Here is a 22,325-nt window from a genome sequence, read left to right as displayed (position 1 = left end):
TTGGAAGCAAGAATAGAAAAAGGATAAGAAAAATGTTATAAGTCAGTCTAAATTAAGTTATCACCATGAATTGAAAGCATTATAGCATGTTCTTTGTATTTGCAGGCACTATGAGCAGAAATGGGTTACGCCAACCTTGATTTTACTATAAGTGATCAGGATAAGTTTATAATGCATTTCTATATTTGTACTGTATTTATTAAGCATATGATATGAGCATGTCGGATATAGTTTTTATTATTATCGCAATAAGTAAATGAGAATATTTCTCAAAATAAGGTATTGGATGTAAATGATTTTACACTGTGAACTTCCCTAATTTTCTAGGGCCTAAGAAAAGGGAGGGACAAAGTTTGTGCCCAAATTAACTACCCCTCTGATCCTAAATATAAGACATTTATACATACTAGTATAAGAGTCTTATATTTAAGATCGGAGGAGTATAAATCTAAAATCATAATTATCTTAGAAGCTTAATATCAAGGGATTAAAATTTTTAAAAAATTGAAATAAATTTTTTTAAATATTATAGTTCTCTTTAATGACCATTGTTGGCCCCAAAAAAAAAACTCTTAAAAAATATTTTATAATATCTTTAATTAAAAAAATCCTGTAAAACTTAATAGTAACTTTAATTTTTGGAAACAATTATAATTTCTAATTTTCTGGAAAACAAAACTAAACAAGCTTATCAATCCATTAGCCAAATTGTTAGTTTAATGTAGAATAAGTTCTCATGAATGGTCAGATTGTACACATGAACTATCTTTGATAAATCCAGTTTAAGACATTACGGCGAGTGGAGGCAGAATATTTATGCAACAGATCTTCAATTCAAACCTCCTCTGCTTCATGTAACAAAACATCAAAATAACAATAATAATAACACAACCAAACACTAACCATGGCATAGATACTACATTATTATCTTTTCCTCTTCCCCTATCTTCATCCTGATGCCGCTGCCGGGGCTGGGGCGTGAGCCGGGGCTGCTGTCCTAAACCCGGAAACAGCAGACAACGGTGGATCTGCCACGCTTGTATCATTCAACACAGGGAGTGGAGGAGCCGGAGGTGGAAGGTACGCCTGGCTAACTTGTTGCAGGAGACGGCCAGGTTCAATAGGGCTCATATATGGAGGAGTTTTGTCTCCAAGATTTAAACACAGGTTCTCTGCAACAAATTCATAAACTGTCATATCAGTAGCCATGACTAATGGCTTTCATACATAAACAGTTCAAGAGTTTAAATCCTAAACAATGCTGAAAGTAATCATGCACGAATTTGAACGGTGCACAACTTGCAGAACATAAACATAAAATATTAGTCTGTTGATTTTTCACCCCCATACCCTGTTATCTTTCGGTCCTTGGTATCTTATATGCTTGGTATGAGATTAGTAATTCAAATCTTCTACATTCAAAAAGATGAATGTATGGTGCATTTGGAAAAAGATAGGAAAAAGAAAAGGGAGGAAAAGATGATATGAAAATGCCTCTTGAAGATATGAATTTTCTAGAATTCTTGCTAAAGAAGCAAAGTTCTGTAAAGAAGTGTCAACTTACTTCTGTATCTATCAGCTGTCTTAGGGAAGTCAGTGATGATGCCATTAACTTTGGCTCCAATGACAAATGAATTTATCTCAACAAATGCATCTGAGTAGTAGTCCCATGCCTGAGATACAAACTCATTGCTGAAAGTTTCCACATAGACTGAGAGATTGAATGACTGTAGCTTTGATACAGTCTTTGTGGAGTTAACTAGAAAGGCCGAAACCTCTGGGAAAACCGAAAACTTTTTTACGACCACAGAGTCGGCAAATGTCTTGATGTCCTTTACAGTTGAATCGAGAGCATCGTAAATATTCTCTTTAATTTTGTATACCCTTTCATAGTTGGGATTTTCCTTAAATTTCATCAGCACAGAGCTATGGGTGGACTGTATCATGACTTTTTGAGGCCCTGGTTTATCATATCCTGCTTTGTTCAGAGCATCATGGACTGCATCGATCACATTTAATCCCTGCCTCTCAGCAAGGTAGGCTGCATTCTATTATGAATAAACAAAACAAAACTGTCATTAATAAAAACACAAAAGCAAATCATCACAGCAGAAATGATTCATCCCATATTGATGGTGAATTGGCGATTAAAGTAATCATTATCGATAACTGGGCAGAAATCCCTTGCACTTCTGGTTTCTTTTTCTGGCATGACTAATTAAGAGGAGTCAAGAATTAAATCACAGGGAATTCACATGATCATTTTCGAGAAGCATCTGTTAATATACAGAGAAATGAAAGTGCTTGGGCCCAGATAAAATTGAGGTTTATAAATCACCAGAAAGTGGACACAGATGCCAATAATTTTACTAATCAAAGAATCATGACGCCAAGGTTTTAAAAGCTTGGGTCACCCTGCAAAAAGTCTTTCATAAAGCTACTTATTATTTCTCTATACCACGTCATGTGACCAACATAATCATAACATACAGGTTGGAGAGTAATTACACAAGAACAGGTCCTAAAGAAACAAATTTAAAATCGGCAGTTGAAAAACTCACCTCGATGCTGACCAAGATGCCATATTTCGGATCTTTAGTCAAGGTCAAAAAATCAGATAATGTTACAAATGTCCCTGCATTTTTTGCTTTTGGGTTGCGGAACAGTGTGTATTTTGAATAAGGGTTCAACATTGAGGCTGCAACAAAAAACAAAGAATGAAGAAAATAGAAAAACGTTAGCTTTTACGGGGACAAATTTCATACATCTTTTACTAGTACTTTGTTATAGAAGCAAACATCACTACAATGCCAAAATATTACGAAGCTAAAACGGCTAATGGAAAGCAAATTATATGTTGATTATAATGGTCCTACTAGTAGCCTTCATAGAGGAAAAAGGTTTCATAATTAATTTGAAAATATTTCAAAGCTAGACCTGCCACTTGCATAGAAGAAACTAAAAAATATATAAATTTTTATTCAGATCAATATTTCAATCTATGATATAAAGAATTAAGTTATTTTTCCTCTCTTGAAAGAATAATTTCTTCTATGGATCCATTTGTCCCTTTTTTTCCCCCATACAGGACCTTGGCTGGTCAAGACTTCAAAGTAAAAATCCTTCTAACAAACTTTTAAAAACAATTCCAAGTTCCCCAATTAATACCCAACAACGGAAGGAAATCAAGATAAGGATCGTAGATTTAAACAAATACATTAAACTTACGACGCAAGGTTTTTATCTCATCCCACGTCAAGCTGAACGTAAATATGCCACTGCCAGTCTTGATCTCTGGAATAGTTGTAGCACGGCTGCTGAAACTGGTTTCAGCGGCTGTCGTGCTCTCTGTAAGGTCGATGGAGCTTAAACAAAACGGTATTCCATCCTTGGACATTTGAACAGGACAATCAAGTACATCCGCACCATCTGACATGGCTTTTTTATATGCCAAGTCAGTGCAGGGAGGATAGTCTCCACTTGCTCCGTATTTTGTGATCACCCTAGTGTCCACTGTGAAGAAGCAGGAACACGTCAATAAAAAGCAAAACTAGCTAGGGATATCAATTGAGAGCAAAACTAGCTAGATACCTTTCCTGGTTGCATTTTCCCCTATGCCAGAAAAGCAATCTGCAGTACAAAAGAATTCAGAATATCAATTGGAATGTTACTTGAAAACCATAAATAATAGAGTATCATGTCCAAATAGACCATGGGTCACATTAAGGAGTCAACAGGAAAAGGATAAAGGGGAGAAACTTTACTAAAGTAAAAGGAATAAGGGTGCTGAAGCCTTTATGGCTCAGTGGCACTCAACTCATTCATAAGAATGAGTTTAGTTTGGAAAATACTTAAGAATCATGCATGAAAGTGCAGCAACAGGTCAATTTCTAGCCTTCAGCTATATGACAGGCATCTCAAAAATTTCTAAAAGGCCTTTTTTTTCTCATTCAGAGGAAAGAAAACTTACTTATGGCTGCGGATGGAGTGGTAGGGAAGTCAGACAGCACACCATCAACAGAGGAGACATTGTTGTCTATGAAAGAGAGGCACTCAGCTAGAGGATCATAACTGTAATTGTAGCTAAGTAAAAGATCATTTATAACGTTTGATACAAAAACTTGAAGCCCTTCTCTATGAGCATCTGCTACAACTGACGTGGACGGCTCTAGATAAAGGTTTGGATCTGTAGGCCATATGTAATCCTTGGGAACAAGAATTCCAGAAGCAAATGTCTTGACAAGCTTGAGATTTTTCAAGAGTGTACCATAAGTCTGATTAGTTGTAGGTTCAACCTCATTCTGATTTAGAAACCTGAAGATAATTCTTGTTGTTCTATAGCTTTTGGCTGACATGATTTCTCTCAAGAAGCCCACATCAGGTGAAGAGATATAGCCGACAGATACTTGACGAGAAGATAGAGAATTTAAGAACCCATTTATACTCAAATTCCGTTCCTTGAAGAATGCATCATTCTGTATTGCATTTGAAAATATCGAAGTCAAATAATGTAGATACAAAGTCAGATTCTATCAAGCACTAGCTCTCTGGAATCTCCTTGAAACACAAGAAAGAAGCTCTCTATTCGGGCAAGGAGCCTATTTTCAATCACTTACCTGAACATTCAACCACAAGCCCTGTGGCTTTGCTAATTTGGCTACATCTTCAACTGTGAGAATTCTAAATTTATTGCGGTCAAATCTATCAGTTCGAGAGTAGACTCCCTGAACAACTGACAAGTAAAAAGAGAATCGTCAAGGATAATAAGCACATTTCATGACTCAAGCAGAGAAACAAATTCTTCCGTTGTGGACAATTATCAAATGCAAGCACACAATTAACCAGTTTAGTACTTCAGAAATCATCATTTTTTTAAACAAAAACATGACGATAATATATTACTCCAGCCCAAATTGTAAAATTCAAACTCATCCAACACTAAATAGTAAATGGGGCTTACGAGACACAGGTGCGAGCTCGCTCAAGTTGTAATCGACGGTGAACCAACCCCTCGTTGGAAACCCGTTAACATTGTAAACCCTAGTCTTGTTCAAGTAAACGTTGGCGATGTTAGTGGCATTGTTGAGCTTCAAGTCCGGAAAGCAAATTCCTGCTCCGTCCTTCGTCAATTGCAAATCGCACCACAGAACGACGTTTGATGCGCTTTTGTTTAGCGCCCATTTATATGCAGCGTCGCTCGAATCCGGAAATATACCTGAAAATCCTCCACGCGCCACCACCAGCGGCGGAGACCCTGCATCGCAAAGATTGTATCATCAAACTTGCATGATAACGTCTTCATGAGAGCCGCCATTTTGCGACTTACTTCTTCAAAATAACGATAAATATTATAACTGATTTATTATTTTCGATCCTTCCGATTATGTAAATGTGTCTTCAGATGTCGAAAGTACGTTCCTTGTCCGCTGATACACGAACTCAAGAGGCGAAGACTACAAAATGGTAAAGGACCAAGAAGAAAGAATGGACAAAAATCCAAAATTTCTTATTTTCTCAGAGTCATGCGTGTGTTTGATGTTCGTATCAGCCTAACGTTATTTAATTTAAAAGGACGTTTTATTCTCAAACACAAATAACAATGACCATCCAATTAACGTGATATATAGTAAGACTCAAAACGGGCATGCATGTCTTTCTCTTGAAGCTTAGAAGAACGCAGGCCAAATAAATAAATAAACAATTAAAACAACACACACCTTTCAATGTTTTCCAGGCAGGTCCAGAAGAAGAGACCAACGCTATCAGAGAATAAAGAATAAGCAGAGCAAGCAGGGGAGAGCGAGTCCTCAGGTTCCACCACATGGTACAGTATTCAAAGTCCTACCCAGAAAAAGTTTCCCTGGTGTTTTCCCGGGAAAAAGGATTGCGAGACAACTGACGAGTCAACGGCAGGAGAAAGTAGAACCAGAAGCTAGTCCTGTAATGATGAAGTGAAGAAGCTGTCTGTTATATATAAACATAATATCAATTACAGCCATAGGATACCCCACCTTGGTCCCTTTCTTCCTCTGTTCATGTTCACGACTCTGTCTGGAGACAGACAAGTCTTAAAAATTGTCATTTTTGTGACTAGATAAGGCCCGTACTTTAATATATATGATCACGCGGTTTTGAAACTAAAATAGATTCAAATGTACGCCTTCAGTCTCACACAAAGCTGGCATTTTCAGTTCTTCAGCGATTGACGGAAAGAAATGAAGAAAGGATAAGAAGAAACAAAAATAGAAAGACTATACCGAGGCCGAGGAAGAAGACGAAGAGGTGAGAGAAAAACTGGTGATGGCTACAGCCTACAGCAAGCGAGCAGCGTGGCAAACATTTCTGCGTATTTATGTTCGCTTTAAATCATCACTGTAAAGTATAAAATATCATGTCAACGTCTTCTTCCATGTAAAATACTATTCTACTTATTATCTGTCACTTATAAGTCTCTGAGTTTGATGATTTTTACTGGTGAGTTGTATTCTTTTTAATGTTTAGTTTTCATTTCTGTTCTATTTATTATAGTAAAGGTGAAGAGAAATATAATAAGTAAGAGAAAATATATTACTAACTTTAATTTAATAAGAACAAAAGTAAAAGATCTCATTTATTCAATAGTCTTTTTGGTACGTACTACCTTCTGTCCTAATTATAAGACCCAGTTGACTAATTTGAGGAGATTAAAAAAAGAAGTTAAGTTATTTATTTGTAATAAATAGGTATTGCTTTTCCTAAAATATCCTTACTAATCAACTATATTGGCTAGAATTACAGTTATTAGAAAGACTATCTTGAAAAAATGCATAAATATGAGAGATAAAATAGATTGGGATCTTATATTTAGGACCAAAATAAAAGTCAAATAAGGTCTTATATTAAGGACCGGAGGTAGTAAAAAACTGCTACAAATAACAAATAATAAGCATTAGAATGGTATATAGACACACACACATATATATTCCAAAATTCTAGACATTTAATCATATCAAGATTGAGAAAATTACCGAAGAACTCTCTCCCCTAAAATTTTTCTCGTTATCTAAAATTTGTTAAAGCATCCAACTGTAATGTATTTTCAGTGGATACAACATTTTTTTAATTATCTGTACCCACTGAAAATGAGTAGCACTCTTTCTGTCGATTTTTAGATATTTTTGAGCAATGAATTTTACAATAGAAGATTCTTCGGCAATTTTCTCATCAAATTTAGAATAATAAACAAATATAAGTATGCTCCTTCTTGCAATTTTTCTAAGTTACTCTCAGAATTTTTACCAAAATTATGAAAACATTTAAAACGTATTAATTTTATCTAAAAATTCATTTTAAAAAATTTAATTTTGTCTTTATTTTACACTGAATTTTGAATTTGTCTCATTCTCCCATCTTTGTAAATATATAAGTTTGGATCCTGGGTTGATAATACTGGTATTATAATATAATACCATTAGAAGAGAGAAATTATTATTTATTTGTGCTATTACTTTTCTGCCATTTAATAAATAAGGTAGGTTCCACGAGAAGAAAAAGATGTAGTAAGAGATTGCCACTTGGCTCAAATATGTCAAAACTTGACCCGCAAATAGTGCCGTCTAATTAAATTATTTTTTGGTCATCAAATATAATTTGATTTATAGTTTTTATTTTATTCCCCTCATGACTTGGTATAATTAATTAATAATATAATTTGTAGTGATACAATTGTTTACAAAAAAAAATTAATTTTCAAGCTTGACTTGAATTTCGAAGTACCTGTCAAAGAGATTTGTCAGAATAATAGAAAAATTTTAACATTTTACCTTATTAAAATTACATGAATATCCCTTTTATTTCTAATAAATCCTTTAAAAGGAAAAGTGTACTGTCTCCGAACTCAAAGATCGTGTATGTATTATTTACCTAAAATGATCAGTCTCACTGTCTCAATGATACGAAAATAAGTAAAATTGGATTAAATAATTTTGGGCAACATTTTTAGATTAAATAATTTAAAATTATAAAATTTTGCAATGCCACTCAATAATTAATTTTTAAAAAGCTGTGTTATTTATAAGATATGGATAGCTTGTATGACTTTGTCCTTTTTTAAATATATATTTAATGCAAAATACATCAAAAATTGAGGAAATTTTTTTGACAAAGTCAAATTGGCAGCATGTTGGCTGTCATTGTTCTGATGTGGATGCACGTACATCCCATATAATTTATAGGCTTGGTCAATGGATATGCGTATTAAATATTTAAACCGGACATTTTTGTATTTTATTTTTTAAATAAATAATTTATGAAAGAAAAAGTAAAGTTCTAACTTATGAGGCTAAGAGTACTCCTTAGGTCCTATTTATAAACCAGAGATAAAAGACATTTATTGATCTTATTTGTAAGATATTAAGATAATTTTTTATATAGATGTACAGTTTTACCATTCATTTATTATTGTGTTGATTTTGTTTACATAAAGTCTAATATATATTAAATAGAAATAAAGTTCAAAAAATCTTGAATTTTAAATGAGAGTTAATAAAGTTTTAAGATTTTTTTGATTTGCGTGAAACACGTTAAAAGTAACTTATAAATAAGATTAGGAGTAGTTTTTAGTTGCCCTTTGATTTGTCCTCTTGTTGGAGGGGAGGCTTTTAACCACACTTTTATTATTGTGTTTATGTAAATATATTGATATTGTTAAATTGACATTGTTAGTATTTTAAAATAAAATAAAATATCTTTTATCAACCAAACATCACATATATATTCCAAAAAGTCTTAAACATGTTACTTCCTCTGATGATCTGATCTCTATTGTAGGCGCCTTCTATAGTATATTTATGATTCTCACAAGGAGTCACCTAAAAGATTTTTAATTAACATTTTTTTTAAATTTTATCTCTGCTCCAAATTACTAAATTAAATATTTGAAGCAATAAGACCCAAACTATAACAAAACACCAGAATTCTACAAGGTTGCCGCGTGGTTCCATCAAGCGTTGAGAGATTAAATAGAAATGACAGTATATTGCTACATTAGAAGTTGACTGTAATTAATCCATTTAATTATGGAGTTTAATAATCGGATTATGGTTGGATGATGGCCTTGTCGGCCAAAAAAATGGAAGATGGACTGATGATGCGTAATCCAATCTAATTGTGCCACCTCAAAATACGTGCTTAATGATCTTTACACCTTAGAAGGATTAGTTTCTAGTTAGCTATCGGCCGGAGAATACCACTTGATTTTTTTTTTTGAAAAAAGAAAAAGTTGCTTAACTATGGTCTCATGAATAAACTAAAATAAAAAAAAATCATAATGATGAAGTTGGATGCTTTAATATCAAACATACAAAACCCCTATATTTTCTTAGCATTTGCTTATATTCTAATTTTAATTTAGATTTTAACAATTGTAAAAGTGTGTGGCAAAAAAAAAATTGTAGAGTAGAGTCATGTTTGGTAAGTCAAAATGTGACCCCAAAAAATAAAAAAACGAAAGAGATTTCATATTTTATTGAGTTAAAATTGATATAGTATTATGAAGTATTTCTATATTCCAAAATATTTTGTGGTTGGTTCAACATTTTGAAATATTTTTTTAAGTACATCATTAAACACCTAAATTATTTTAGATGCAGTATTTTCAAATATTTTTTCAAGTATATTCAGCATTTTAATAATTAATGAGTAAAATTACATCCTAAAACATTTAAGACATTGGACACACTTGAAAAAATATTTTAAAATAATAAATACATCACAGAATATGTTAAGATATTAGACATACTTTAAAAAAAATACATTAGGAATCTTATCACTATTTTGTTCTGTTTGGCTTGCAGAAACAATTTTCCGTGTTTAAGAACTGCTGGAATGGTTATGCTTGAGTGATTAGACTACTGGGTAAATATCACCCTATCCCTAAGAATTGTGATTTAGACACATTTCTGTAAATGAATTTCGATGCACATTTTGTCCCTCGCAAAGTCAAGCCATCGTCTTTATCTGCTTTTTCCGCTACTATGATTATTTCAGTCAATCCTCATCTTAATGCTTGGCAAATTGATCAGTAGGGGAATCCAAGAGGTCTGAGAATCCGATGTTTCATATGATCAAACCGTATGTGCTGTTATGCTTATGCTTATTATTATTATTATTATTATTATTATTATTACTACTACTACTACTACTACTACTACTAAAATATACGTATCTTTCTATTAGAAGCAATCCCACTCGAGGTATTGTCAAGCACTAAATGTGAGCACTCTCTCGATAGGGATTCAAATCTTAATTCGTCACGTTATGAGAGACCAACTCCTTATACTAGACCTAACTTTATTGGATGCTGTTATGCTCATTACAAATTCCAAACCAAAATAAAAATGCGGCCCAAAAGTCCGTCACGGTGCATCGAGCCTAAGCCCATGGTTAAGGGTCCAAATAGATAAAGTGAGAAAACAAAGCCAGCTTTTCTTCTCTGTTTTCCCAGATGACTAGAAGTCTGAAACCTTTTGGCGGAATCATAGTAATTAGTAACCCTTCTTGGAAGCTTGTAGGCTCCTTCATGATGGGATTTTCAACATGGGGTTCGTTAGGTTCTCATGTTGTGGTGGGAGGCTCTCGATTTCATCAAAGACGAATCAAGTTTCAGTCTTTCAGTACAACAGGGCAGAACACTCTTAATTTCAAGTTCCCAAAGCGGAGGCTTATTCAAGTGGGGGTTTCTCTGAGTAAACAAGAGTCAATTGAATTTGATGAGAGGAAAAGCCCAGATGAGGTGAACTGTAATATCCACTTCCTTGACTCAAATGTTACTGTTGTAGCATTGCTTTTGCTGATATATTTTCATGTACTGTTTTGTTAAGGGTGAACAACCTATTTCTCTGCTCTAGAAGTAGCTACATCGTAATAGACTGTGGGATATACTTCAGTTAATTATTTTTCGTCTAAATCAGCAATTTGATTATTGGGTTGTTAGACATATTTTGCTTCCAGTCCAGAAAACTGGTGGGTGAATGGCGTGAGCCAGTAAACAACAAAATCTTTACTTGTTAGTCCTTACAGTGGGTCAGTCTGATGTGTTTCCATGTGTGCTACCTGTAGCCCATTGAGTAATTTTTGGAGACCAAAAATAAATAGACTCTGATAATCCAAGGAAAAATTTTTAGTTAATATGTTTTTTCCTTATTTGCTCACTGTTTAATATGTAAATCAACGAGGAAGTGTTCTATTGGGTAACATTTTGCAATCGCATGCCATTGCTTAGGATCTTCATTTTGTTGTTCTGGGCTTTAGGTCTAGGGAGGGGGAAGTTACAGGGAGTCTGAGACACCAAAAGGAGGTAATTATGAGTGAGTTTGCTTATGACTGCTTGACACTTATCACCTGCTCATATTGGGTCTGAATGCTACAATAATACTAATATTCTTATGCAAAATAATGACATAATATGAGGACAAGAATGGCAGTATCATGTTCTTCAATGTAAACACAATTATGGACCAAATATAATAATGGGTTCATTGTAGTTTATGCCTAGCACCTACTAATTTGCTGCTGGTTCGTGTTCGGATTCTGACATCTTTTCTCATTTTTAGTTCTATTATTCCACATGGTGCCTTTTAATATCATGGTTAAATGGTCTTGAATAATCATATTTGAGCCAGACAATCAGTAAACTATGATGGAACTGTTTATGATGAAACGTATTGCATGACTGTGTGTATAGATGTGGTTGGAGACTGGAACGATGTTGTAGAATCTCCAGAAAAGTATTTTATGATAATGCTCATGGATGTTCCACTAATGGCCAGCATGTGCCTTCTTCTCTATTTATATCAAGAATTTGTGGAAATTTGCGGTTAAACTGAAAATCCAGAAAATTGACACTCACTCTGGTCTTGGAATTTGAAAGGTTAAAGAGGAGATCAAACGATGTTATGAACTCATAAACAGACAAGGGAGAGGAGTTGTGTATCTGGGTTCTTCAAGGATGGGGCCCAGTCATTCACATTACATGCGAGCACAAGAGCTGGCTAAAGAGGCAAGTATATTCTTCCTATAGCTTCCTTCCAATTTGAGGGGATTAGAAAATTTAATAGGATTGGCCTTTGTTGTCTTTTTTAGGAGACTTTATAGGGTTCGATAGAGGATCCCATCTGAGCTTCAATAAGAATCCTCTGCAGTCACAAAAAGTCGGAAAGAGATAAAAACAAAGGAAAGAGTGAGTGTAATGAGAGAAAACGAATCAAACATATAGTTTCCATTCTTTTGTATCACTCTCTCTGAATGTACGACTGCATGATTTTAGAGTATCAAATTTGAGCTTCTTTCCTGTTCTCTTGCACGCTTGTTTGTGGTGATATAAGCATGAAGACTATAAAAGATATAAGGCCTTATTCTTTTTTTCGTAAACAACATTCTTACTGTCTCTAAAAGTACAATAATCATAGTGACTGGATCTCCAGCAGCTGTTGCTATGAGTCTTGTTTACATACATGTCTTCACAGATAGCAAATCTTTTAGACTGCACTTCATGGTCTGGAGCTGGACCAGGGCTAATGGATGCTGTCACTCAAGGTGCTATGCAAGCAGGAAAACCAGTCGGTGGACTCAAGATTGGAAGGGAGCCAGGGGAGTCGACAAGCTCCAATGTCCATCCTTATTTACCTTCCGAAACCTACTTCACTTGCAGGCAACTTACCACCATTCCTTGATTGCTTAGTCCTAGTTTGGCAGTGCTTTCAATAAAACATTTTCTCAAACAATGAAACTTGGGTACAGTTCCTTAAGAACTTGCCATTAGGTTCTTCACTAAAATTGTAACACGTGGAAGAAAGATTTGAAAAACATGTATTCACGTGATGTTGAGCTGGAAATAATATGAATTTGTCTATTTCTTATTGACTAACTTGTTACAAACACTTGCAAAATACATCAAAGTGTTTTGTCCTTCTCAAAAAGTGCCATAACAAAAAGGCATTTTGGGTGAATACCTCTAGCAATACCCCGAATGCTTAGCTAATCTTTCAGAAAGGTACTTTTATTGTTAAATTGCCTTAAAAAATGATATATCTAGAAATAGTATAATGTTGGATGAAATTTTCGGAGTAAGGGTTTTTTTTTTTGAAGAAAAAGACATTTTGCTTTGATCTTGCTCCTAGATATTCCCAACTTCCTTCTATCATTTAAAAACTGATTCATGCATTGACAAAAGACATATTAGTCTTGTCCACATCTATGCCAAATTTCCATAGATTTTAGTCTGATTTTACTTTTTCAGGTTTTTCTCAGCAAGGAAACATGGACTGGTGGATGCTGCAGTGAGGAACAACTCATCTGATAAGACTGCCGTTGTTGCTCTTCCTGGTGGTGTTGGCACTCTAGATGAGATGTTTGAGATTATGGGGTTAATACAGCTTGAACGGATTGGATCAAAGCTTCCCATTCCCTTCGTCTTGATGAACTACGATTCGTTCTATTCGAAGCTGCTTGACTTTCTGGATTCTTGTGAGGATTGGGGCACTGTCTACAAAGGAGAGGTTGCATCCCTGTGGAAGGTTTGTGAAAGCAACTCACAGGCTTTGGCTTACCTTGCTGAGTTCTATAACATCTCTTGCAATGACCCAAGGAAGAAAGAAACCGCATTGGAAAGCATCTAGATAGGGAATGTCTTTTACCTTCTATTTTTAAGCATAAAATAATTTCTTTCATGAAAAAGCTCAATTGTAGAATGTTTAATAAACTGTTCGTTTGGATGGAAGATAACGTAAGGGAAAGAGGGGTTATATTGAGAGCTTTTCCTTTCAGGGGAGACCTTAACTTGGGGGATGGATCCTGAGAATTGTGACCCCCCACCCCCCCAAAAAAACCAAAATACATAGCAGTGCCTCTGGCCAAGGAGGTGGAACTTACCAGTAAATAATAAATTTCCTGTTCAATTATCTTGTTATGCATGTTGTTTTCTTTCCAAGTCGTTTCCTTTCAACTCCCACATATACTCTTAGACAAGGATAAGGGATGGGAATCTTATTGAAATCAGTGATGTTAACTCAGTAAGGAAGGTACTTGGGTTCTCAGAAAAATCAAAGGATTTTGCAGTGTAATTTTTGGGATTTGGCCCATTGAAAATTGTTTTTTAAATTGTCACAAAAACGTCCAAGATATCCTTAACCAATATTTGTTTTTATAAAAAAACGACGCGTCCAATTAATGCACAAATTGGCTCAAAAGTAGTGCCTGTACGTACCAGCTGAACCGTAACAGACTGATATTAAACAAGAAATGTCCAAGTCTTCTCCACAGGCTTCGGGGAGAGAAAGGCGGGAGATTAAACTAAGCTACCAAAATCTGACATATACAATCCAGAACAAAAGCGTACTCAGTGCAAGAGATCCACGTTATGCAACAAGCAAGATGTGTTATGCATATAAAATTGGAAAAACTTGACAAGCTTAAGTAGCGGTTGTAATAAGCTGCTTCAGGCTAGAACACTCAGATCGATATCACATTGTAACAAACAATAATTGACAAGACGGAATCATCCAAGTTTCACAACTCATAAGCAAAGTTTTCCCTCGATCATGAAGCCACTAGGTATGGCGGATGTTTGGCCTGAAGACTATATAACACGGTCTGATATCTTGCATTGAAGGCATCAACGAAACAGCCCTGCTAAGCTTCAGTTGTTTCAAATAATTTTTCAACATCAGCGATGGTGCTACGAGCTTCATCAATTTCAGGGCCTTCCTTCTCGTTTGACTCCTCCATCTCCGCCTGAAATTGAAGCAAACATTCTAAACTAAAATAGTGGCACCGGACAAGAGTCCATTTTCCCGCACATCCCAGACTCAACTCCTGGTATTGTTATACTTAAAGCAGGGAGAGATTCGATAAGACAAACAGGTTTATGGTTTAGCATACTAAAACACAATATGCTTTGTTTATGTAAAACTTGAGAAGGGCAAAGTCACGAAAATGATTATGTTTTAGCATTCTTCAACGGAATATGATTCGTTGCTGGTTGCCCTCAAGTTGTCAACGTTTTCATATGTAACTATCCCTAGAATCAGCGGTAATCTAGCCATATTTCTATACCAATAGCGTGCTTATAATCATATAAAATCAACAAAGGGGTAATACTCTCCAATCAAAGTTGTAGGGTCAGCTAACTGATTTGTTAATAATGCCAAGTCATCAAAAGTTCAGACTTCAAAGTATTGATTTTGTAGAAAATTTTATGACATGACATCAGACAACATAGAAAACTAAGACATAAGAAAAGCAAGAATAGAGTACCACTATTCCTTTTAAGTCTGCTAGTGCAGCCTCTAGGCGATTGCGGCAGTCAGGTATCATCATCCTCGATTCAGCCAGTACATTTTCCTGTTCAAATGATATCAACAAAAGATACAACTAATTTACAAGGGAAGCATATGAAAGGCATACTCAAAGATTAATAATTTAATATCCTATTTATTTATTAAAAAAAGTGATGCTCCAATTCAAGCATAATGCAATTGCAAAGACACAGTCGCTATCATGCTTACTTAGCTCTTATTACAGCCCAAGTAAAATATTGAGAATTCCATCTCACAGATCAAGATGCTGAGAATATCAATTTCTGCCTCTAAGCGTCTTTCACTTTTTCGTTATCTATTTTTGTTAGGAAGTGAGGAAGAGAGGATCATAAAAAGAGTTCAGATTAAGACAATGCTGAAGTTGCCCTTATTTGGTCCATGAGTTGATAGAGAATAGACCTTGGTATATGAGAAAGTGGGGAGGGGAGGAACATACAGAAGTGGAGATTAAGACAGTGCTGAAGCTGCCTTTGAATGAACTTACACCAAGCAAGACAGGATTTCTCCCAGTGTAACAAGTGCCAGTTGATGTGACAAAATTGCTACACTTGACCTACCTCTTTTGTTCAGAAAACACTTGATAATTTCAGGATAAAATATTAACATTTTGTGCTTCAGTTTAATTTCAAAGGTACTGGCTCGAGGCGAAAGGCTACAGGACTTAGATTTCAAAGAGAAAAGGTTACATTGACAAGCAGATATTTCAGCCTCATATTAGATTACCAACTACACCATTCACTGAATATTGCAAGAATATGGTACGGCATGAACACTGAGTAGCTCCAAATTGCATCTGGACGGATGGGGGAAGGTATAGTCTTACCTGCTGCTTAAGGTCATAGATGTCAGCTCCTTTCTCCTTCATGTCGGCTGTTTTGGCAGCTTCTCTCTCAACTTCTTTCTCATACGAATGAAGCTCCTTCACAATGCGTTTGCAGGTACTCGTCTTAATCTTCAGACTTCTTATGGTCGCCATAGAATCCTGCAAGAGGAAGGAAAAACACTTGCATCTAGAATTCGTTTCTACAACAAAATCAATGACCGGTGAGTTCAGTAATGAAAAGCAAGATACATTGTTTTGTAGAATTATTTTATCGCAGTCTTCTCACTCATTAAACTTATAATCAAAGCTCAAGGTCTTTAATTTTACAAAAATCATGACAGTTCAATAATCAGTCACCAAACACAGTAATCCAACCCATCATTCGAATAGTTCCTCCAAGTAAAAAAGTCGCGTTGGGAAAAATAAAATGGAAAGGCAATACGCAGGCGAGAGATAAGATCTTACTGCAGAATGCGAGCGATATGTGAAATTTCGACCGGTGCCTAGGCTCCGTCTCGTTGCTGGATTTCTGCTGCTTGCAGAATGCAGTGCCCTAGCAGCCGGAGAAGAGGAAGCAGCAGATCCGGTCTCTCTGACTTCAACGCACCGTTTCATACCATGGAATTTTATTTCCGCCTATTATTTCTTCCGAATTTTATGTTTATTTAAGAAAATCATATGTTTTAATTTGATTGAAAATAAGTACCTTAAATTTTTGGCCAAAAAATAATTATAAGTACCTTACATATATAAAGCCAAGAACACCTTCTCTCTCTCATTCAAAATACTTTTCTGATCCTTAATACAAGATATCTTTGTAAATATTTTCTTAATTACTTCCTCTCTTGAACCTATTATTTGTTGTAAAAATAGATAAAAAATAAATTAAAATATTATATTATATTATTGTAAATAAATTGATTGTATTATTTTTGTTATTTTATTATTGATGTAATTATTATCATATTTTTAGTTTCATTGACTTCGAAATTTTTTAAAATGAATGGGAGTTGAATATGATCTGAAAGTACAAAAACAAGATGGGAGTTGAGCTTAACAAAAGATTAATCCTTATATTTCAAACAGAATTACTTTTGACAAGGAGATTTCAATTTTTTTTCTAAATAAAGAAAAGGAAAGAAAGTGGTAAAGGACAATAATGTATTTTCAACCTAATTCAAGCTCAACAAACATTAGTGCTCACCATGTGTGCGTGGGGCTAAAGCTATCACTCATGATTTGATTTACAGGGTGCAACTATGGACATCCAGCAAAGCTCGTGGTACGGCTAAAATAGAGATTGAAGAAGTGAAGGAAAACTGATTTAATTAATAAATATTAAAATATATGACTCAATATTTATAAATAATATATATATATATATATATATTAAAAGCTTTTGCCTTTGCTTATATAAACACAAAGGAACTAGTACTGTTATGTGATGTTTCTTTAGTTTCTGCTCTCAACGTCCAAATTAGGAAGCTTCATTTCTGGTAAATGACTCAGTCTTTTAAGGTATATATGTCTCCTATGTCCACGCATACATATATTAAAACGTTAATTGAAATCGATTGAATACAATAAATATATAAAAAAAATTAAATTTTTTTTCAAGAATATTCTTATTTATGAAGGAAAAAATGAGTGAGAGGAGGAGGGTAAACAAGAGGTGCATGAAAGAGAGAGAATGATTGGCAAAAAGAGAGAAAATTAATATGGTAATACTAACCAATAATTAATAATAAAAAAATGAAAAATGATACTACCTTGAGTTCTAAATATGAGATCTAATTTGGTACAATGTGCACTATAAACTAAACTTATATTTAAGAATATAAGTAGTACTAAAAATTTTAAACATGTCATAAGTATCTCTCATGTATGGGATGGAATTGAAGAAAGTATATTAGTTGATTAGCTATATTTTGACCATTGTAGTTAAAAAAAAAAAAGACAATATGACATTTGATTATTTTAATGTGTTTTTCACGCCATAATCACATTATATATTACATTAAGAGAAGAACTAAATGATTTGTTATAAATTTTATATTTTTATTGATGACCCCAATTCAATGCAAGTTTCAAAAATGGGTGTAAAGTTGCCATGCTTGTTTAATTTTTCTTTTTCATGATACAAACCTTTTATTTGTAAGACTATAATTCCTTTTAGATGAATTTTTATTTTTTATTATGTATAATCCTATATGAACACATACATTTGAAGGTCTGAGCTACTATTTAAGGCCATACATAGCTGGCAAGGGGAGAAAAAGACCATACATAATCATATATAGAGTCACTATAAGGTGTGTTTTATAATACTCTTCTCATCCTTAATACAAGACATAATTAGAGAGTTAATATTAGTAATATATATGACCTATTTCATTTATTTACTAATTTTTTTAAATTAACCCTATTAATATTCCCTAACAATAGTCAAATAGGAAAGAAAGAAAGAGATTAGGGAAGATGCTTAGGTTATTTTAAAAGAAATGTATCATATTAATTAATTCAACTAATATCCTTAATATACTCAAATTAATTAATTAGGTCTTATATTAAGAATCAGACGAGTAGAAGATTATATATACAAAAAAAAGAATAACATAACTACCAAAACAAAAGTGCCAAAGAACTTTTACCCCAAATAAAAAAAGGGTATCCTATAACCCTAAAGATACTGAAGCAATAAAAATCTTCTTTGGTATATGGATCCCACAGCATATCATATGCTACATTCCCTAGATGTTGGGCAATAATTGTACGCCAAAAGTGTACCCAAAAAAAAAAGGTTCAATTATGGTGGGGTCTTGGGTGTCTCTCTATTCATCTCACCGTTCCACTACTTCAACGATTCTCCAACAACATATTTGAAAGTGTATTTTCCCCTTTTGAAAATCACGTCCTGCTCCTATAGTTACAAGAAGCAATGATTTCACACTTCCAAAATATAATTATTTTTATATTTGAGATAACTGTAGAGGAAGGTGTATTAAATTCAATTAGCTTTTTTTATTCTCCATGAGAAAGGGATATCAAATAATCACTCATGATTAACTCATGCCTACATGGATTTTTTCCCCCGAAAAAACCAATGAAAGAAAAGGACTATCCAAATTATAATTGGATTATACATAAACAGAGATAACTCTCCTAGCATGGTTTCATCCATAGAATTTAAAACAATGATTTTACTCGAGTACATTTTACCAATGCATGCCGGCATGGCTAGGTGGAATTTGATTAGAAATTCAAGGCCAATAAATAGAACCGTAGTGACACAAGAAAGCATGATGCATATGGGATATCAATGGCATTGCTATCTCCCACTTAGGGGTGTTTGGATAGAACCAAACCATGTTTTCAGAGTGCTTTTACGGATTACGAAGTAAATATGTGAAGAGATTATCTCGTTTTGCAGAAAAGTGCTTCTGAAACCATGGTTTTGGGTTTCCCAAACACCCCCTTATAGAGAAGTTAAAGTGTTTGGATAGAAACCAAATTAAAATTTTAAAAGTAATTATACGATATACGAAGTAAGTATGTGAAAAGAGTTTTGTCTTATTTGCGTGAAAACACTTCTAAAAAATGCTTCTTGAGGTTTCCAAACACCCCCTAGCTTTCCTGTAAATGGGAAATTGCAAGTTCAATCCTGCTCAACTGTTTGTAACTACCTGACTACCTCTCTCATTCAAACAAAGAAGAAGCATCATCGGGATTGGTGAGTACAATATTTATCCATATCACCTTAAATCTTGAAGTACACAGGCAGAAACCACACTGCAAGATACTTGCATCACTATATTTCAATGCTATTATCATCATTTTTGGTTCTAAACTCGACAGTTACCTGTCAGCAATTTTCTTAATCATTTATGCCAAAAAGCTCAGCAGAAAACTATGCTTTTAATGACGAAATTAGGAAGCTTCATTTCTGCTAATGACTCAGTCTCTTCATGTACAAGTCTACATAGCTCAAAGTACCAAAGAAGAAACCACAACAGAATACTAGATAATACATTATTATGTTTTTCTATCACTCATATCAGGTTTGGTTCTGTAATCTAAATCATTAGTCACCTGCCAGTATCTTCTTCAACCAGTTAAGCAACAACACTTCAGGTATTATTCTTAAGATCTTTGTGATATGTTCTCCAATAAAATATGACATGTCATGTCTTTTGTAAGATCAGTATTACCTGAGACATTTCAGAAAGTTCTTTTACATGTCATATTTTTATTGAATGATCTCATGGCAAACACCTAAAGAACTTCACTAAGTTTACTCATTGAACATAAGCTCAGAAGAAAGCTCTACTCCCATAAAAACGCGGGAGCTACTATTCTGCTCTGAGGTCGAGTTTCCTGAACTGGTTGGTCCATTTTCAACGTCTATATTAGGAAACTTCATCTTCGCCAGGGACTCATTGACTTGCTGCATGCTCTTCATGTACATGTCTACTATGTCCTGCTGCACCACCTTTGGTTCTGGCTCAATCTTCATAGTCACAACAGGCTTTGAAACTGAATCATTTGGCACACCATTTGAGGCATCACTCTCACCATCTTTGTGTTCCACAGTTTTCTTCTCTTTGGTTCCTGAGACTTGTTCAAGCTCAGATGAATCTGAGGTTGCAGGCACTGAAGGAGTAGATGAGGAACCCCATTTGTTGACACGCTGCTCTTTGGGGAATCAACAGTTTTATGAGGTTGGGCAGACTCAACACTGCATGCTGAGAAGCTCTCTACAAGCTGAACACCTGCTTCTTCAGAGCTATGGCTTTCAGCAGCATCAGAAGAGGTAGTAAAGCTCTCCTCACATGGAATGCCAAAGTATTCTGAAACCATCCGGTGGTCTTCTTTCGCTATTTCTGGGTCCGGGAACTCAATCTTTTCCAAGTCTTTGGCCAGAGACTGACAAGTTTCCGAGTCCCTCTGAGCAACTTCTTCAGCTGGAGCCACCATAACATCAGGTGAAGCTCCAGTGTATCCAGAGACATGTGAACAAAGCCTGCTGGTGAATGAAAACAGATCAGTTGAAGAAAGAGCGAACTCCTTTTCTAGCGTCCCACCATTCTTGACAAGCACTTCAGACAAAGGCACCAAAGCAAAACCAAGAAGCTGGTCTTCTAGATAGTTCTTCACCCTGCTTAACATCCATATCTCACATTTGAGAGAAGACTCCACAGCTCTGACGTTCAGAGAAAGGTTCTCATTAAACACAGGGTTTCTTCCGCCGCCATTGATGATCTTGGTGGATGCCGTGTTCTCAGGATTGCTAGTGAGGCAAATCTTGGCATAAACATCTTGCTTGTGGTATATGCAGATGTTGTGGATGTCCCTAGCTTGATGTATGTAAACCTCAAGAACACCGATGAAGTTGTCTTCTACATTAGACATAACAGCTTCCTTCCCATTGACCTCAATGTCCTTAGACAAGACAGAGCTCTTGAAAGGTGACACCACAGATTGCGGAGATTCCATATCACAGAAGGATAACTAGAAGAAAATCAAGTAACCCTAAGTTAAAGACAGGCTTTAGCCCAGACAAAAGCCACAGACAATTCTTAACACTTACAGTTACACACCAGCACTAAAAGACTGTAATTAAAACAAAAGTAGCTGGCTAGAACTAAAAATTTAAAGATTCAGTACTTGGTATAACCCACACATTATAGAAACAGCATGAATAGACCACTTTAAAACCTTGGTTCAAGCAGATCTACCAGTTGCAGGTGAAATAATATCAAAAGAAATGTAACACTCAATCTACTTCTACAGGTGAGAGAAATGAGAAGGTTTAAATAGAAATCCTCCACAATGTTTGTACAAGCGGACAAATGCAAATTGAAGAGCCAAAGCACACAAATCTCTTAGGCGGTATGAAAGATTCTCAAGCAGGCCCCAAAGTGAAAAATTCAGATGAACTGCTAGAATACCCCAAAACCGACCAAGATAAAAGAACTAGAAGAACAAATTAAATCAGCGAATGGAGCCAAATTTTGATCAGATTTCAATAAAGCTACCACCGCCACCTATCAACTTTTTCGACGCAGAAACAGTACAGCCAGAATCCGAGGGAGGGAAACAGGGAAAGCAAAAGCGCAACGTTTCTTAACGAAACCACTTAAAATCCTCCT

General features: G+C 34.9%; 3 protein-coding genes and 1 pseudogene across 3 annotated transcripts; 1 reads left to right on the top strand and 3 right to left on the bottom strand.

Moving 5' to 3' along the window:
• Positions 1-873: 873 nt before the first annotated feature.
• Positions 874-5,823, bottom strand: LOC114734401 (glycerophosphodiester phosphodiesterase GDPDL3). Its single transcript, XM_028922042.1, has 9 exons — positions 5,718-5,823; positions 4,961-5,254; positions 4,617-4,732; positions 3,971-4,475; positions 3,592-3,630; positions 3,229-3,513; positions 2,562-2,698; positions 1,565-2,048; positions 874-1,172 (listed from the first exon to the last, which is right to left on the bottom strand). Exons 1-9 carry the CDS (start codon positions 5,821-5,823, stop codon positions 949-951), a joined length of 2,190 nt encoding a protein of 729 aa, XP_028777875.1. The 3' UTR covers positions 874-948.
• Positions 5,824-10,483: 4,660 nt separating this feature from the next.
• LOC114734405 (probable cytokinin riboside 5'-monophosphate phosphoribohydrolase LOGL5) lies at positions 10,484-13,787 on the top strand. Its single transcript, XM_028922046.1, has 4 exons — positions 10,484-10,771; positions 11,909-12,037; positions 12,504-12,688; positions 13,277-13,787. Exons 1-4 carry the CDS (start codon positions 10,484-10,486, stop codon positions 13,653-13,655), a joined length of 981 nt encoding a protein of 326 aa, XP_028777879.1. The 3' UTR covers positions 13,656-13,787.
• Positions 13,788-14,323: 536 nt separating this feature from the next.
• LOC114734404 (tubulin-folding cofactor A-like) lies at positions 14,324-16,755 on the bottom strand. Its single transcript, XM_028922045.1, has 4 exons — positions 16,642-16,755; positions 16,177-16,335; positions 15,292-15,378; positions 14,324-14,769 (listed from the first exon to the last, which is right to left on the bottom strand). Exons 2-4 carry the CDS (start codon positions 16,327-16,329, stop codon positions 14,668-14,670), a joined length of 342 nt encoding a protein of 113 aa, XP_028777878.1. The 5' UTR covers positions 16,330-16,335; positions 16,642-16,755; the 3' UTR covers positions 14,324-14,667.
• Positions 16,756-20,093: 3,338 nt separating this feature from the next.
• LOC114734403 (uncharacterized) lies at positions 20,094-22,005 on the bottom strand (annotated as a pseudogene).
• Positions 22,006-22,325: the final 320 nt, after the last annotated feature.

The sequence above is a fragment of the Neltuma alba genome, unplaced genomic scaffold, assembly GCF_004799145.2.
Source record: "Neltuma alba isolate B1F8T4 unplaced genomic scaffold, ASM479914v2 tig00013091_pilon, whole genome shotgun sequence".
Taxonomy (NCBI): Eukaryota; Viridiplantae; Streptophyta; class Magnoliopsida; order Fabales; family Fabaceae; genus Neltuma; species Neltuma alba.
Note: the sequence above shows the minus strand (reverse complement) of the source record. Positions and strands in the feature narration are given on the sequence as shown.

Bases quoted from the DNA above. Each gene is read 5' to 3' on its own strand.
- LOC114734401 (XM_028922042.1), bottom strand. From the start codon at position 5,823: ATGTGGTGGAACCTGAGGACTCGCTCTCCCCTGCTTGCTCTGCTTATT. The intron at 3,631-3,970 runs GTAAGTTTTCTT...TTTGTACTGCAG, and splicing joins CACTCCATCCGCAGCCATAA to ATTGCTTTTCTGGCATAGGG. The intron at 1,173-1,564 runs GTAAGTTGACAC...AATTTGTTGCAG, and splicing joins GACAGCTGATAGATACAGAA to AGAACCTGTGTTTAAATCTT.
- LOC114734405 (XM_028922046.1), top strand. From the start codon at position 10,484: ATGACTAGAAGTCTGAAACCTTTTGGCGGAATCATAGTAATTAGTAAC. The intron at 10,772-11,908 runs GTGAACTGTAAT...GGAATTTGAAAG, and splicing joins AGAGGAAAAGCCCAGATGAG to GTTAAAGAGGAGATCAAACG. The intron at 12,689-13,276 runs GCAACTTACCAC...TTACTTTTTCAG, and splicing joins GAAACCTACTTCACTTGCAG to GTTTTTCTCAGCAAGGAAAC.
- LOC114734404 (XM_028922045.1), bottom strand. From the start codon at position 16,329: ATGGCGACCATAAGAAGTCTGAAGATTAAGACGAGTACCTGCAAACGC. The intron at 15,379-16,176 runs GTAAGACTATAC...TCATTTGAACAG, and splicing joins TCTATGACCTTAAGCAGCAG to GAAAATGTACTGGCTGAATC. The intron at 14,770-15,291 runs GTACTCTATTCT...CTTCAATTTCAG, and splicing joins CAGACTTAAAAGGAATAGTG to GCGGAGATGGAGGAGTCAAA.